The sequence below is a fragment of the Pteropus alecto genome, unplaced genomic scaffold (assembly GCF_000325575.1).
Source record: "Pteropus alecto unplaced genomic scaffold, ASM32557v1 scaffold7, whole genome shotgun sequence".
Lineage (NCBI taxonomy): Eukaryota > Metazoa > Chordata > Mammalia > Chiroptera > Pteropodidae > Pteropus > Pteropus alecto.
The window spans coordinates 13,393,551-13,411,404 of record NW_006494614.1 but is presented as its reverse complement, the minus strand read 5'-3'; the positions used below and the strand labels follow the sequence as shown (position 1 = coordinate 13,411,404).

Genomic DNA, 17,854 nt, shown 5'->3' with positions numbered 1-17,854 from the left:
ATATATATTAATTTTAACAATTTCCTTCTACTCTACCTTATCTCTAAACAATAACTTCAAATTTTCTTTGCATTTATGATTAAAATAAAAAATACTCTGAGGCAAGTTTCCTTGAATATAAAGATAAAGGGGAGCATCATATACTGAAGGTTTTCCTAATGATTATGGACACAGAGCAATAACTTGAGTATTTTAATTTTTTTCAGGGAGTACTTCCTAATACTATTATGATGATCAAATCTCTACTTGAAGAATGAATAATATTGTGATTCAACACAATTTTTCAAAATGTCTTCAATTCAAACAATGTGCATCAGTATCCTTAAAATTATTTATTGACTAAATTTTGTCATATGGTTCTACTAAGTTTTGTTGATCTTTCTATTAGGACCGAAAATTATCAAAGTCCTTCAAGTATACTTCACTATTAGTATATACAATGTAAATTGAGATTCACCATGAAACTGATCTCACTTTTAAATCAATTTTATAAGTTCGAAATTTTTTCTAAGTGTTAAAAAAATTTTTTCTCAAGGACAATTCATTAACGTTTAATGCAAAACAATATATTTAATGCCTCTCCACTTCTGGTCACATCTTCAACTATAACTTGAGAACAGTACAAAATTGTAACCATGAAAAATCTAGGCCCAACAATACTCACTCTACATACTGTAGTTTTATCATTTCCTATATGTCTTAAACATTTCAGTGGACAACTATCATTACTTTGTTTTTAAAGAAGCAATAACCCTCTTTTACTAACAGATACTATATTTGAAAAGTTCAATATCTAAAAAGTGCTAAGTCTAAACCTATTTACCAACTCTCAATAATCTGTTTCAGGAGATGACTTTAATCTAATACAAGTTATATTTTAATAATTAGTGCTAACATTGGTCAACAGAGCAAAAACAAAATCATGAACCCATATAGTGAGGGTTTCATCTGCCACATGTTTTCATATCTTCTAGGAATAAACTATCATCTCTTAAGCAGATGCCAAAGGTAAGCACAAAGCAGCTGGGCTGGGCTCATTTTGCATATTATTGCTGTATATAGTATCCGATACCTAGAAAGATAGCTGTTAAGCCCCAAAGGCTTTTTCCTCTAATAACAATAATTTATAGAGTAATTTAGAGTTGAAGTTTGTTGTTATTGCTGTTTTTAACAAATCTATTCATTTAAAATGTTGCCATAACCCCATGACGCCTTAGTAAAGAGACTGAGCCCCTGCCTACCCCCCATCAAATTAAGTTAATTGGTCCAAGATCACAGCCAGAAATCAATAGAGCCTGGAATTACACTAAATCCTCTGATCACAAATCAGTACTCCTGCTGTACCTTCTAGCACTTCCCAAAGTCCTTTAATAAAAAATATGTTAAATAAAGGCCTCTAGCAAATCATCAAAAGACATAACTGATGAGGGGTGAGACTGTCTCAAGAATAGTCATTTGGATGGACCCACCTTCTCCACTTCTTTCCCTCATTAGACAGAAAAGGGCCTTTGCAGGGGTTTGTGCCCATCTAGCGAATTACCTAATAAACCGCCTTTAGATCTCACCCCGCTTTTTATTCCTTAAAACAATCACATGGTGTTTTAACTGGTTTTGTTTTGGATTATTGCTATCCGTGACACTAGAGACACAGACAACAAACAGGAAACATGATGCAAAGGAGAAAACAAAAAGAGTCTTGCAGTTAGAACTCTCGAGGAAATTCTGACTCCTCCCCTCATTAGCTGTGGGAGCTTGGATGGTCCCTAACCTCCTTTTGCCTCATTTTCCTCCTCTGGAAAGTAGGGATAAGAGTATTTACCTTACAGGAATTTGTGAGGTTAACAGCAATTGATCACATACATGTGCCAAGCACAACGTGTTAGCCTCTCTCTCACCCCTGTGGAGATCTTTTATTTCTAATTAATTAATTTATTTTTATGGTAATGCAGTATTTTATTTATTCTGTCCATTAATAACTAATATTTGAGAATGTTTGGAATATTTGGAACTTAATCTAAGACAAGTTCAACTTACATTTTTTAAAGTATTTCAATACCGGGTATTCATAAGAGAGATAATTATAGTCAAAACTTATTTCAGAAACTTATAATAAATGTTTGATGTTAGTCTACATACAATTCAGCTTTTGGTGTAAAGATCTTTGGCTGCAAGAAAGAACATTTGGGGTTTACTTCCCTAATAGAAACATCTCAACGCTGGGATGGCCTCTTCTTAGTATTTCTGCTGCTGTTGATTTTTAGCACAGTTATCTGTGATTGTATGAATGGAGTTGAATGAAGAGGTACTCATTATATTGATTCCAAATAAAAGTACATAATCAATTACACGAAATTACCAGCTTTTAAAGACAAGCTCACTGGCAGATGAATTCTGAGCTTGGAATCATCCAAGTCAAATGCCAGTTCTTGGCATCTAGGTAAATCCAGTGAGCGGTTTCCATTAGTATTCAGTGTAGATAAATTGCCTAGACAAGTGATGGCAAACCTGTTTCATCTTAACTGTCACCTATAATTGACAGTAGAAATCCAAAGGATGCACTTTGAGGCCGAAGGAAAGTTTTAGTGTAAAGAGTGCCAGGATCAATCTGCAATGTCTTCCAAGGATGGAAGAATATACAATGAGTCGACTGGCCAACTACTAGTCATCCATTTCTAGAATCATCTGGCCTCATTGAAAAAGAAAAAAATTAACAGCAGTTAGCTTATTGATGGATATTAACAACCACGTTATTTTGGCCATGAAATTTCTGGCAATCTCAGTGTTTGTATTTTTAAGATATAGGTGACAAGCCATAAACCAACTTATTTTTCCATGGACATGGTGAAGTCAGTGCTGTGTGTTCACATTTCATTTCTTTTTCCTTCTGAGCTCACCTTCGCCTACATTTTGGAGAGGCCACTGAATTCCTGCTAGTGAAATACAGGTGCAATGTTGTCTAGTCCTGGAACTAAATCTTCCCCTACAGTACAGTAAGTCCTCACAGAACACTGTCAATAGGTTCTGCAACTTTAAGCAAAATGACATATAATGAAACAACGTAACACTGTCAATAGGTTCTGCAACTTTAAGCAAAATGACATATAATGAAACAATTTTACCATAGGCTAATTGATATAAACCATGTTAAGTTCCTACAACATTTCATCAAAGTTATAACGAAACAAAGTTGAAATAAATAATCATATTCAAAGACAAGCTGTACTCCCCTGTCTTCCTCTGTCAGATAGATGCATAGAGTCTAGTGGAGAACCCTGAAACCCTAAGTGATGGAATCCCCAGATGGGACGAGACATCCACAAAAGACTGTGATATGAGCAAGAAATAAAATTTGTACCAGGCTACCACCTCTTGGGATTCTGGTGAGACTGCAGTTCTGGTGAGACTGCCATTCACTCAGGTAAACCATGACCTGAGCGAAGCAAATAAGAATTCTTCCCTATGATTTTGTAAAACTCTAGCTGTAGGAAGAGATCCCTTTCTCTCAGTGAGACTGTGGCAATGAGAGCCTGGAAACTTTAGCCCACCAAGTTTCCAGACCACTGAGAAAGTCAGTTTGTGAGAATGAAGCAGGTGCTCCATCACTACTGTGTGGAATGGAGGCAAGAGAAAGAATCCTGAACAAGTACCAGAGAGGCTCAGCTTCATCCCTGTCTTTCCCTCAGACTGGTTACCAGGGCCAAAACGATCCTCTTTTTGCCCAAACTAGTTTGATCTATATTCCTATAACCCACAATCAAAAGTCATGATTAATATGGGTAATAAAGTAGAAAGTAAAAGTCCTTCAACCCACCGATAACATATTAGCATATATTCTACCAAAATATATAATATGGGTATATACATATTTTAAAAAAATGAAAACCAGATTATATCTTATAAATTGTCTTTCCATGTCAAATATACTTTAAAAATCTAATTTTTCAAGGTTCCCCAGTATCTTATTGTTTAGGTACACATTTTTTAATTGAGTATTTAGGTGTAATCAATTTTGTATTCCTGTATAACATACCTTGCTACAACAATCATCCTTGAATGCACATTTTCTCTATTTTTCCATTTATTTGTTTGATATAAATTTATAGCAGTCAAATTTCTGGGTCAAAGGATTTTCAAGAGTTTTGATTAATATTACCAATCCACCCTCCAAACATTTCTACCATTTACACTCCCACCAACTGAACGCCCAATTTACACTCTTCTTTTTTCTGTTTGAAAAAGTAATGCTGAACTCAACTGAAGAAACACTTCTGAGTTCACAGAATGCTGAATGAAATGCTTAATACAATCCACAAGAAGGACCAAAGTCAAATCTCCATTCCACTGAGATACATACCGATCCTTGACAGTAAGATTATGATAGCACATAGATCTTCACAAAATGCAACAAATTATAACTACAAATTAAATGATTCCTTTGGAACCATAAGGAGAATTCTTATAGGAAAAACAGAACAAATAGAAAACCACAAAGCAATGAGAAGATGCTGGTGATAAACAGTTTGGCCTGTTCATTAGCACAGCCTCAAATCAGCCTTCCATTGACCCTTCCATGGCTACAGTCATGCTCATTCAAGGGCAGCCAAAACCAGAATGTTAAATGTTACAGTATTTAATGAAGACACTAGAAAAGCATGAAAACACTGCAACCCTGTTGCATTAGGGAGACAAAAATAACAAATTTCATTAAGCCATGGTCTAATTGAATTATTTAGCTAGATGATGAAGGGGTTGTAAATTGCACAATTTGATGCTAATCAAGTTGATAGTGAGATTATAGGAAGTTTTTTAAAATTTCATTTCAGCTTTTAAGGAGGAATCAGTAGAATCTTTTCTGATATATGTTTAATATTTATCTTGAGGAAAAGAATTACAGAGGATGGTGATGTGAAAACTGGCTTTGGAAAGAATAGGAGAAAGGTAAAATTCTTCACTTGGGAATTTTCTTAACCTAAATTTTAATAACTTTAGTTTTCTTCTTTGATATTAACAGACCCAGTAAAGTATGGCATTAAAATACTTAGACATACTTAATATGTAGCAAGATTTTGAAGAATCATTTTAGGTTTTTGTTTCAGATTTTTAATAGTTAAGACTGATTTATAAAATTCTATGATTTCAGTGATGATAGTTAAAGGATGTTATAAATTATGACTCCACGACAGTAAGACCAAACTAAATGGCCTTTAAAGTTTGTTTTAATAAATAGTGTTTAGAAGACTTTCAACTAAATTACACAAGTCTGTAATCTTTTTCATTTTTATTGTCACCAATGGCATAGGCAGTATTCTCTGGTGTCAGTGTCATGACCCAAGAATCAAGTAGTAGACAAGAAAAAAGAAAAGATAAAAACGGGGTCAGGCTAGCAGGACAAGTCCTGGAACACCAGCAGGGCCTGATTCGTGCCGTGCATCATGTCAGAAGTGCCCTGGGTTACATCTGCAATTATGGTGAATTTGAATTCAGACTGTGTTTGTGTTTGTGTTGTGTGTGTGTGTGTGCACATATGTGTGTACATATACACATGTACATATATACATATACACACATACACATATGTGTTTGTGTTTATACACATATGTGTTTAAATAATTTTACAATTCCCACGTGACCTACACAGTAAATTTTCTGGCAAAGATACAGCCATCAAAACTAGGTGAACAAAGCAATGACCCATTAGGGTACCTGTTCAAGGCAGATAAGAATCATTCAATGTTAACACACTTAATGTGTGATTTTGCATCTTTGGGGCTCAGCTTCCTCATCTGTAAAAAGAGGTTGGAAAACTCCTAAGATTCTCTTTAGCCTAGAAGATCCTCCAGATGGGGCGTCTGTCCACACATCTCAGGTCTTAGCTCTTAACATTCTCGGTCCTCTTAAACTCAGTTTTGTAGCAACTCTTAAGTTCTTCAAATTCCTAAAATGTGCCTTGCTCTCTCTCAGCCTCTTCCTAGATTAATAGATAATGCAGCAGCCCTTGTCCTCACCTCACCTAGGTAAGTCCCACTCATTCTTCAAGTCTGGGCTTAAACATCGCTTCCTCTGCAATGGATCTACACTGTAGTCTCTGCCTTTCCTGTTAAACCTAGTTCTTTCTGAAATACTTGTAATTATTTCATTCATTTTCTGTCTCCTCTACTCAGTTGCAAGCTCTCTGATGCCAAGAGCTCTGTCTTGTTCACTACGGTATCCCTGCCTCCTGAAATAATTCCTGGCATTTAATAAATACTCACATATTTGTTAAATAAATAAATAATGGGATTGTGCTAAATAAGCCACTGAAAGCCTCACTACTGAAAGTAGTTTCTAATTACTCCAGAGAGGTCAGTAAAAGCCAAATTAAATCTGCTCCCATTTATTGCTCTCTTTACAAAGGCAAAACATTCTGAATCTTTAGCTTAAGCTTGCTCCCTTTTCTCACTGCTTTTCTAAAACCCTCAAGCCATTAATAGTTATATTATCCTATTAGTGAATAATAATCACTATATACATAGTACACAATATCATTTCAGTGAAAATTAAGAGTATGTAGCTACCTGTGAAATAATGCTTTTCTCCATAACTATCCTTACTCATAATGTATGTACTTATAACTTATAAAATGGACATGGAGAAGCAATGCTACCCAACTGTATCCAACTCAAACCAAACTAAAGCAAATGGATGCATAGCTATACACACACGCAATGCTAACAAAGAATTTTCTCTAATACCTAATCATCGGCTATCTAATCATTGGCATTATGCACCAAGAGAAGTACACATATGCTTGAAATTCGCAACCAAAATTCTCTTCTTATCCAGGATATAATTTTCCCTAAATTAAGTATTTATTACATCACAAGAATGCAACTGTTGAGAGACTGTCAGGAAATGTACATTAACTATCTATATTGGCAATTTAATGTTTCTTTTATTTGTTTTTCTCCAATATTATACTTCTATTGCTTTTGTAACCTTGAGAGAAAATGAATCAAGTTCAATTCCTTGCTCTTTTGAAAGGTTAGCAAGTAAAGGAAAAATTTTTAAATAGAAATTTTATAAGGGAAAAAAAGGGGTCTAAATTAAGGAAATGTGAAATGTGTAATAAAAAAATAATTCGGTAAATGTTTACCAAAATCTGCTCTCATGCTATGGTTTTAAGGATAAGGCAGTTTCAATGCAACTGCAGACAAGAAAAAAAAAAACACTGAACAAAATCCCACCACAGATCTCCGAGTGATCTAACAGGTATATGTGCACAAGGGCCCATCTAAGCACTGAGAAGGAATGACTAAAACTAGGTTTTATAAATGAGATTTTTAAAATATATTAAAACATAAACAGCACCGCCAAGGCCCTCAAATAATGCAAAGTACAGTGAATCTAATAAATTTCAAATTTGCTCAGGAATGAACTGTGATATGTATGTTGGAGGGGTGAAGGGTGGGCAAGAACAGAGGATAGGAAAATAGGCTGGTTTAATTTCTAGTACACAGATTAGACTATCAAGAAAAAAGACACCTGATAACCTAGATAAATATTATAGGCATCCTTCTATCCAGTATATTCTGGACAGCTATAATATTTCTGTAGCTCAACATATGAACCTTTGTGGTAGTTAGTATAATCATTACATCAAGTCACATTTGCCACCAAATGATTTACAAAAAAAAAAAAAAAAAAAGTCTTCTGAGTGCTTTGGATTTTCAAATTATGGACCTGAACCTGCACTAAATGAGAAACTCCAATAGTAGAAATGAACTTAAGATGCTCCCAAGATAGTAGCACTTGTGGGACCTAGCAGAGGCAAACACAAATTCTCTCTATGTGATCCTAGGCCTCCCAGGATTCCCACAGATGAAGTCCAAGCCTCCATGATCTCGGTGTCTAAAATTACAAAACATACAAGGAAACAAATCATGACCGAGGATCAGGCAAAAACAACAGCATAAACAGAACTTCATGCAACAGATCTATGAGATACAGAGTATAAAATGAATTGTGTTCAAAATGGTAAAGAAATAAAAGAGGAACTCAAAAGTGTGAACAAGAAATGTATGTTATCCATAAAAAGAACAAATTTAAAAAACTTCAAAACTGAAAAAAATGTAAATGAATCAAATTAAAAAACTAAGGATGAGTAAAAGTAGACAAGACAGAGCTAAAGAGAGAATTAATGAACTGGAAGATATCTGAAGAACAAAGTATGCCTAATAGTAAAGAAAATATTAGAAACTATGAAAGGTATATTTAGAGATATAAGAATATAATGAGAAGGCCTAGTATATGTATAATCATATTTGAAGTAAAAAAAAAAAAAAAGAGAGAATTAGGCAACAATTAAGTGTAACTGAAACACTGAGAATTTTCCCGAACTGAGAGACATAAATTCTCAGATTCGGGGAACTCAACAAATTCCAAATAGGATAAATAAAACGAAAGCTCGATCTAAACACACACACACTACAGAAGGACAAGAAAAACAAGATTTTAAAAGCAGCCACAAAAACAGAGATTTCATTAAGGCAAGTAGACTAATAGTTGACTTTTTAAGAGCAATGACAAAAGCCAAAAGAGTGAAATACTATCCTCAAAGAGAAAATAACTGTCAATCTAGAATTGTGTAATACAGATAAACCAACCATATACAAAAATGAACTCAAAATGGATTGGTGACTTAAATTTAAGACTTGAAATCATAAAACTCCTAGAAGAAAACATATGCATTAAACTCTACAACACTGCTCTTAGCAATATTTTTTGGATATGTTTCCTCAGGCAAGGGAAACAGACACAAACAAACAAACAAACAAATAAATAAATAAAATAAGACAAAATCAAACTAAAAAGTTTTTGCATAGTAAGGGAAACAATCAAAACAAAAAGACAATCTACTAATAAGAGAAGATATTCACCAATGATGCATTTGATAAGGGGTTAATATCCAAACTATATAAGGAAATCATACAACTTAACACCAATAAGCAAAATGATCTGATTAAAAAATAGGCAGAGAAGCTGAGTAGACATTTCTCCAAAGAGAACATACAGATGGCCAATAGACATATTGAAAGATGCTCCACTTCACTAATCATCAGAGAAATGCAAATTAAAACCACAATTCTGACAGGTGTCGGAATGTTTATGCCAAAGAGAACATACAGATAGCCCATAGACATATGAAAAGATGTCCAGTGTCACTAATCAACAAGGAAATGCAAATTAAAACCACAATAAGATATCAATTCACACTTGTCAGAATGGCTATCATCAAATAATCAACATATGCTGACGAGGCTGTGGAGAAAAGGGAACACTCATGTTGGTGTGATAGTAAATTGGTGTACCACTATGGAAAACAGTGTGGAGGTTCCTCAAAAAATTAAAAATAGAACTACCATATGACCCAGTAATTCCTCTGGGTATTTATCTGAAGGAATCCAAATCACTAATTAGAAAAGATATGTGCACCCTTATGTTTACTGCAGCATATTTACAGTAGCTGATATGTGGAAGCAACCTAAGTGTATCAATTAGATGAATGGATAAAGAAGATATGGTACATATATATATACATATATATAATGGAATATTACTCAGCCATAAAAAAGAATGAAATCTTACCATTTGTGACAACATGGATGGACCTAGAGGATATTATGCTAAATAAGTCAGACAAAGAAATACCATATGATTTCACTTATATGTGGAATCTAAAAAACAAAATAAACAAACAAAACAGAAACAAACTCATGGGTTCAGAGAACAAATTGATGGCTGCCAGATGGGAATGGGAGATGGGTGAAAGAGGTGAAACAATTAAGAAGTACAAATTGCCAGTTATAAAAAGTCACAGGAATGTAAAGTAGAGCATAGGGAATATGGTCCATAATATTGTAATAACTACAGATGGTGCCAGATGGGCACTAGAGTCATTGGAGTGATCACTTCCTAAGTTACATAAATATCTAATCACTGGGTTGTACACCTGAAACTAATATAATATTGTATGTCAACTATAATTGAAAAATAAATTAATAAAAAAGAAATCTTAGACATAGTGAAGGAATGCTGAGCAAAGAAGGTGGATATAATTAAATAAACACTGCCTGTACTGAATAATAATGACTAGCTTTGGGGTTTAAAACTATGGTGAAATGAAAATACTAGACAATAATAGCATGTAAGTAAGAAGTGAGTGATTGGTGTTAAAAGTTTCTAAATTTCTTTTATTTGAGAGGGAAAAAAAGAGATAGTGATCTACATTAGACTTTAAATATGCATAGTCTAATTTTAAGGGTAATTGCTAAAGAACAGAATACATCTATGGCTTCCAAAGTACTGAAGGGGAAAGTTGGAATTCAAGTAAAAACTGAATGAAGTAAATGAAAGGAGGGGGCGTAAAATGAGCATGGAGAAGTGGTAAAGGCAAATCACTAAGGATTACTTATCAGTTGTTATGGTGGGGGCAGTAGCAGTAGTGATACCAGTATTAGCAACAGTAGCAATAACAGCAATTGTACTAGTATAATAAATGTTAACAGGAGTAGTAGTAGTGATAACTGATGTTTTCCCCACACTTATATGTCAAGCTCTGGGCTAGGTATTTTACACGCATTATCTCACTTGTTCCTCACCAAAAGAGAGGTCAGTACTATCATTAATCTTTATATTACAGATGAGATTTATTACTGATCTAAATGAAGGCAGAAAACAGCTAAAGGAGGAGATTTCAGAGAGTTTTTAATAATTATTAGTAATATTAATCATCTCTGGAGTTGAGAAATGAGGGATACTTCTCAGGTTAGTGGCGTGGGCATTTGGGTGGGCAATGACTAGTATCTAACAGCAACTCTAATGTTCGAAATTAAGGCAGTCAAAGACACAATTTCCAAAGAGGGGTACAGCTGTGTTTGTTTTCTTTGGAATGGTGAGCTACTGTTTCAGGAAGTTTGGTTGCGAAAGAAAAGCAAGGTTGGCTGCTGTAAGAGGTCATAGAGTCCAAGCAGAGTTGTGTGTAGGTAGTTTTGTTTGTTTTAAATAGAGAAACTTGCAAATATTTATCAGTAAGATAAAAAAATGTTTATCAGTTAAGATAACATACAGATGACAGAGAGAATAAATGATACAGGAAGAAGGAAAATTATAATTTAAATAAAAGTGTGAACTCTAGGAAAATAACCAAATGATCGGGCCAAAAAGCAAAACCATGCACATCAGGCAAAGATCCAGCATCTCTCTGTCCTTAGTAGCCAGGAATGGCACATGATAAAATCTTTGAGAAGATATTAGATCCTCCTTAAAGATGCGTAAGAGAGAAACCTTGTGGAAACATGGGAGGGCAAGAAAGATCCTCATACACTTGGGAGAGCAGGAAAACAGCTGTAGAAAGGCTGTGGGCTTCAGGGCACGATTCTCTCTCTGGTTTGTGCTCTAAGAAAGACTCTATCATTTACTTCTAGGTCATCATGCAACTGGCACTGCACATACCATTCAACCATTCTCCCTATTATGAAAAACAAAAGAGCACATACGTAAACACCGAAGAAAAAACACAGCCAGCATTTCCCTTGAGAAGCAAGCAATGTATTCCTCTGTAAAGAGAAAGGGATTTACAATAAATGTGGATTTTCAAATTATTTAACTGCACTGTAACTATATTTGAAGGCTCTCTGGGTAGCTGCTGGCTCAAATGTTGAGTCACTTAAAATACAACACTATAAGAAAAGCACCCTTAGCCCTGAGAGAATAGGGTTGTATATCACTTCCGACCCTCTTTACAAAGTTATTGAAACCAAGATAAGCTCCAAAGAACACTCTATCCTAGCATCAATCAATTTGAAGAGAAGAGGTAAGATATTTAAAGGATATTTATTTGTGAAAAGCTGAGAGAGAGATCCATGGCAACTAAGTGCCCAGATTAAATTACAAATAAGACTTCAGCAGCCATTTATTAAACATTAAAACTAATATGGCAATGTACCAACAATCTAGATTTTAATTTAAAATGCTGCAAGCTAATACTGGAATTAACATATGAATTGACTTCCTACATAAATAATTTTATATATTTTTCCAAATATATGATTTTTTAAATAACTGGAGCAACTTTTAAAAAAATCAATTTGAGTTATCAAATTTATACTAGTTTTAAGAAAATATCTGCTAACCACGTTGATAACCAAAGGAGAAAAAATATCTAAAGTGACCCAAATATATTTAACATTACACCATAAAAAAAAAAAAAGATTTCTCTGAAAATGAGGAAGTAAAAAAGATCCAGAAAGAAATCCTTATTGTTCCACTAGCTGATAAAAAGCCTGCTTAATTATTTTAAGTCATTTCTGAAGCAAGCTCCCTACTATTGCCAAAGACTCTTTGCCACTCTTCTGCTTCTCTGGCTCCTACCATGCCCTAAATCTCACATGATCTTCTCTGCCCTCTGCATCATCAGAAAACATCACAGGACCACATATATTGGACTCCTTGTAGATTTATGATAAATGATGATCGGCCTGAAAGCCTTTCAGAAGTGTATATTCCCCATCTCTTCTTGATTCCCTAAAAAAATAATACAGATTATTCTAAACCATCTCCTTCTGAGAAATCAAGAAGGAACAGAGTGTGCCTTCATAGAGAAAAATGAAGGGTATATTTAGACAATAATCAATAGTTAAATGAGAATAACTGGAATCAAAGTAAAGTATATTTAAAACAAGCTAGTATAAGTCTCATATTGAAAGCTGACCCAAGGTTCAGTAAACTTTTATACATCATTCCAATTAATTTTATTCAATAAACTTTGCTTACTTTTTTGATCTCAGCACTACAGAAAGCTCTATAAGTGATCACAAATACATCTTTGATATTAACTGAATTTATGTGCAAATAGCATGTCTATAAATCGAAATGGATTTTATATATACTAAGTAAGCTTATGTAAAGCAAATAAACTTTTAGGTTTAAATTTTCATCTTATGTTTACTCAGAACATTTTTTACTTATTAGCAGATACTTAATGAATAGAATTAAAGCAGCAGAAATTTTGTGGTAATTTGCCAATATTTGCCTTGACTCAAAACACAGACTGTATGTCACCCTACCTTTATCAGATATTCTTATAAGAAATACAGTCTTACTTTTTCGTAGTATAAGAGGAAAAAAATCATTTATAAAATGAAAGTATCTCTTAAACACAGGATTCAGAACTTGAATCACTTGCCTATTATGTGGGATAAGCTATTATTAAAAACCCTCGAGAGGTTTAGAATACCAAAATAAAATAAAATAAATTACTGATAACCAATTTGGCTTTTCATAAGGTTTGGTTTGATGTTAATGGTAATGTCTAAGTTGGAATTTTGATAATCTTAAATAGGGTATTTTAACAATATAGCATATTGTTCATAAGAGCTATTAACCAAAATGAATCTTATACTGGGGCTGCAAAAAACTCTCTCACTGCAGGTGTTACTTTCTGCCAACTATTTTTTTTCTTGTTGTCGTTCTTTAATCTTGACACAGCATTTGAGTAGGTACTGGGTGCCCTACTGGATCTTGTCACTTTACTATCTGACTTGGGCTATCCCCTAGGCCATCAACTACAAAACGGAAAAAGAAAAGCAACTGAAACATAAAACAGTTGCAACCAAGAAGGCAACACTCACTGAGACTTGTATGTTTTACCTACTATCAAATAGGTACATAAAGTTACAAGGAAAAAGATGTGAGGATGTACAGATAGACCCAGAAAGATTAATGTTCAATAAAACTGGTTAGGTGTTTAATTTTCATGGGCACAGGGCAATATAATTAGAGTACAGTATGGAATCAAAGTTTTACATAATCCGAAAGCACCTTAAAATATATAATCATTATTTCTATTATAAAGGTTAACTGTAACCTTTAAATTTAATATATAACTGCTGATTACAGTGAAGCTTTTCTGAATAAATGTTTCCTCTAAGAAATATACCATTATTGAAAAAAGGAAAAAAAATCTGAGAATATATACGTAGAGTTTCTTTATCTTCACTTTCTCATCATATACAATTCTGTCCCAGATGTTAATAGTTTCTTCATGTATAAATCATGTACCATGAAGCATTTTTTAAATTTTTAATAATTTTATAATTAATGATTTTTCTTGGCCTATCAACCTAGAGAAAGAAACTTAGCTTTAAGCCAGTACTTTAAACATTACATGCACTTTTCATAAAGATTTTGATCCCATTCCATTAACTTGATATCGAAAAAAAAATCACCGAAACACTCTATTCTTCTTTCAATTGAAACTCCAAACTAAAAAGTTATACACAAATAAAACTAATTACATTTTTTTTGTTTCAAACCCCCAACTAGTATTTAATAATTTCAAGATTAAAACACTACTTAAAGATGCTTTAGTGTCTATAGGGAAACCGAGCCATGTGTCTGCATGTTTTAATAACAGATCTGACTCACTTTTACAACTGGTTTGTTACTGGAAACCTGTGAATAAATTACTAAGGTAGTCTACTGTTATGTAAAATAACTTCACAAGGAATTCTGAGCAAAGATGCCCTCTTACAATACATATAACTATATATTGATTGCCAGTATCATCTTTTCTTAAAATAGTACATATCAGTAACATATCTATCTTCCAATTTCTGTCCTAAGGTTGGTTTTAACTGAATATAATTTATTTCACGATTTAGTGGAAAAGTAAAATGTTAAAAAGAAAAACCAATACTCCTCAGTATTTCGCTTTTAATCATTTTTTAACTGACAGAATTAAAAAATTTTCATGCATATCATAGAATGTGCAAGGAGTGTGTGGGTTGTGATGCTCAATTTCACACAAAGCGATGCAAACAGGATGGGTGAGGATTAGACTATTTAGGCTAATATGGTTCCTTCCCCCCTCCCCCAGAGAGAACATTATTAAATAAACTACGATGGCAATTAAGTGCAATGGTTAAAAGCTATGAAAGTTAATTACCCTCCCTGAACCCGTTAAGCAGTGATAAATTAATAATGTAAAGCCCAGTGCTTGGCATATAGTAACTGCTCAATAAACATTTAGCTCATATGATTATTCATATTAATAATTCAATATCAGTTCCTACTTCAGCTGCTTTCTTTAAATACAGAATCTTACCCCTGAGTTCCATATCTTCAAAATCACTCCACTCACTAACATATGCTACAGATATTGGAAAACCTCCTACCCTGAAAAATTTTAAGAGATTTTTCCAGATGTAAAAGATTAAGGTGACTACATATTTAGATGTGGAAGTCAGTCTTTATTTGAAATGTTTTAATGAAATGCTCAAACTACAAATGTTCTCTGAAATGTAATAATATATTGTTCTATCATGTTCATAGCATTTAGCAAATCCATAACCTATAGTTTTATTATTATGATGATTTGCTAGACTGACACATACCTTTAAGACATGAGTCATCCTTCCACAGTTGGGGAAACTGATGGAAAGATGGCTAAATGATTCAGCATGCTGCAGCAAAATGAGCTGGTCATGAATTTATAATTTCCAGTTCTGTTAGGTGCCCTGGCCCTGGTGGCCTCTCTCATCTGTACTGCCTATATAACACATGATACCATAATCAACAAATGTTGTTAAAAATTCCCTCAGGGGAGGAACAATGGTATTTTCCCCTCAGACAAGCTTCTAGAAGTGAAATTATTCAATTTTATGAAACAACAGGTTCACAAGGCTGGATAACCCTTACAATATCGAGTTGTAAGCTTCCTCAAGCTTTGCTTATACAGATAATAGAACTAGAGTCAATTCTAATGCTGGTGCCATTTTCTCAGCTGCACAAGGCAGACACTGTAGAAGGCTTAAAGCAAAAGTGAACCAGAAAATGGTCAAAAGAAGTCAAATGGGACACTATACCTGTGTTTCTCATTGCCAGCACTGACCTTTACCAAGAAACATCATAAAAGGACAGATCCTAAGCAGGTCAGAAAGACCGAACAGCAACTTCAGAATATACTGTCATGTAGCCTTACTTATAAGGAAGGACTCTCAAGACTTTTTCTAAGTATCCCTATTTGTCCTTCAATAACAAAAGATTTACTGTTAATCAAATAAAACATTTATTTCAGAAATATATGGATTCAAAACTACTTTTTCTATCAAATAAAAATATGGGGAAAAAGTCACAAATTAAATGTTTTCATCTAAAATCATACCATCTCAAATGCTGGGAAAGCACAACCATTTTGTGACCAGAGCGAAATCATTCCATTCAGCAGTTTCTGAGAATGGGACAAAGAAGTGTGCCAGGAAGTATAAAATGAAATCGTCATTATCTATGAAGTGCAATTTCCTCATTCAATAGCTTGAATTAATTTTTTTTGATGTGGTTACATACAACACTCACAGATAAAATCTTAGCAGTGACACTGAAAAAAGTAACACTATTTAAAAACTATCCAAAATGTATTCAGGAAACAACTAGAATGACAAATTTGACCTTCTATGAATCCATCTTTTACTGTTGTTATGATTGTGCAACCCCTGATTTCCTCTTGCCTGGAGAAGGAGGGGTGTATGAAGAAAGAAAAAAAGAGGTGAAAGTGCCTAATCCATAATGTACAATTTCTCGGTATCTTACAATATTAATGTGTGTGTGTGTGTGTGTGTGTGTGTGTTTGTTTTTTTTTCCTCCACCAAGACCTTGGAAGTCAACAGGAGGAAAAAAATGGCTTAAAGACAAGGTTTCAGGGATGACCCAAGGCAACACCTCCATAGTTGGATATTTCAAGCCAGGGGCAGCCCAGCTGGGAGTTCTGAAGCCTGCAGCATTATGGACAGAGAACCCAGGCCGCGCCGCCTGCATCCAGAGCGCCTCTGCGATGCGCATGTCCCGCTTATATAAAGAGATGCTTACAGTCCAGGTGCTTTTTCTTGGGGCCCATCACTTCATGCGTGGTGGCTTTGCAGACCGCTCTCGCTACAGCGGAGCCTGTCACGCTGTACTGAGCGGCGGCGATCCGATCTGTGAGTGTCTGGCCCGACATCTTCTCAGGCCGCGTCTACCGCCTCCTTTTCTGCGAGAAAGAAGGGGAGATGGTCCTGCTTTAACCCGCAGACCCTACACTCAGAGCACCCAGGCCTTGCCTCCTCCAGCCGCACGGCGGCTCTCTTCCCCTCCGTCCCCACCCTGGTACCACCTTCTGAGCGAGCAAAGAGCTAAACCCCGATCTTGCGACGCGCTCTTGGGGATCTTCAGCAAGGCTAGGTCCGTCACGAAACCCCAGCGCGGGCTCCTGTCCCAGGATCGTGACACCATCCCAGTGCCGCCTCACCCCTTCAGCGACCTCCTGGCAATCAGCATTTTGCCTGCAACCTGATCCCGGGGTGCCAGACCGGCGTGCGTCGGGGTTATTCCCTGGGCGCCGCGCCCACTGGGTGCCCATCTCTCACCTCCCCGCCGCAGCGCTGCCTCCTCGCAGCTCGCAGGCTTAGGGAGATGAATAGGATACTCCAGCCCTGGTCGCTTCCCTCCTCCTCCTTGCGCTGCTGCTGCAATGGGTTCGTCCTCCCTCGGTCGCAGTGGAGATAATCCTAGCGTTGCGCCATGTTATGCCCTCGCCTCCCCTTTCTTCCTCGCCGCCGCCTCCGCCCTTCACCCGGGCTCTCTCCCTTCGCCCCCAAATCCCCGTCGCAGGGGCCGCTCCGCTCTGCGGAGGCGCCAGAGTCTCTGAGCGCCTCGCCCTTCCTGGCAGCGGAGCAGAGACGGGTTGACAGCCCAGCCCAGCCCCCCGCCCTCCCTCGAGCGCGCAGCGCCACTGTCGCCCGGCCGCTGTCCTTCTCTGCGCCCTAGGATTATCTTCTCCGGA

At 35.7% G+C, this 17,854-nt stretch overlaps 1 protein-coding gene across 9 annotated transcripts in view; it reads right to left on the bottom strand.

Annotated features, from left to right (window-relative positions):
* The window catches only part of SNAP91 (synaptosome associated protein 91), a 125,782-nt gene that overhangs the window by 107,376 nt on the left and 552 nt on the right, over window positions 1–17,854 (bottom strand). For 3 of the 9 annotated variants that reach the window (XM_025042724.1, XM_025042723.1, XM_025042727.1), the window contains exon 1: window positions 16,903–17,032. In XM_025042724.1, coding sequence (XP_024898492.1) covers window positions 16,903–17,032 — 130 coding nt within the window. Of the gene's footprint in view, window positions 1–16,902; window positions 17,063–17,438; window positions 17,736–17,854 lie in introns of those variants that run through there. The other 6 variants (XM_025042722.1, XM_025042721.1, XM_025042720.1 and 3 more) reach the window with 5 other exon arrangements.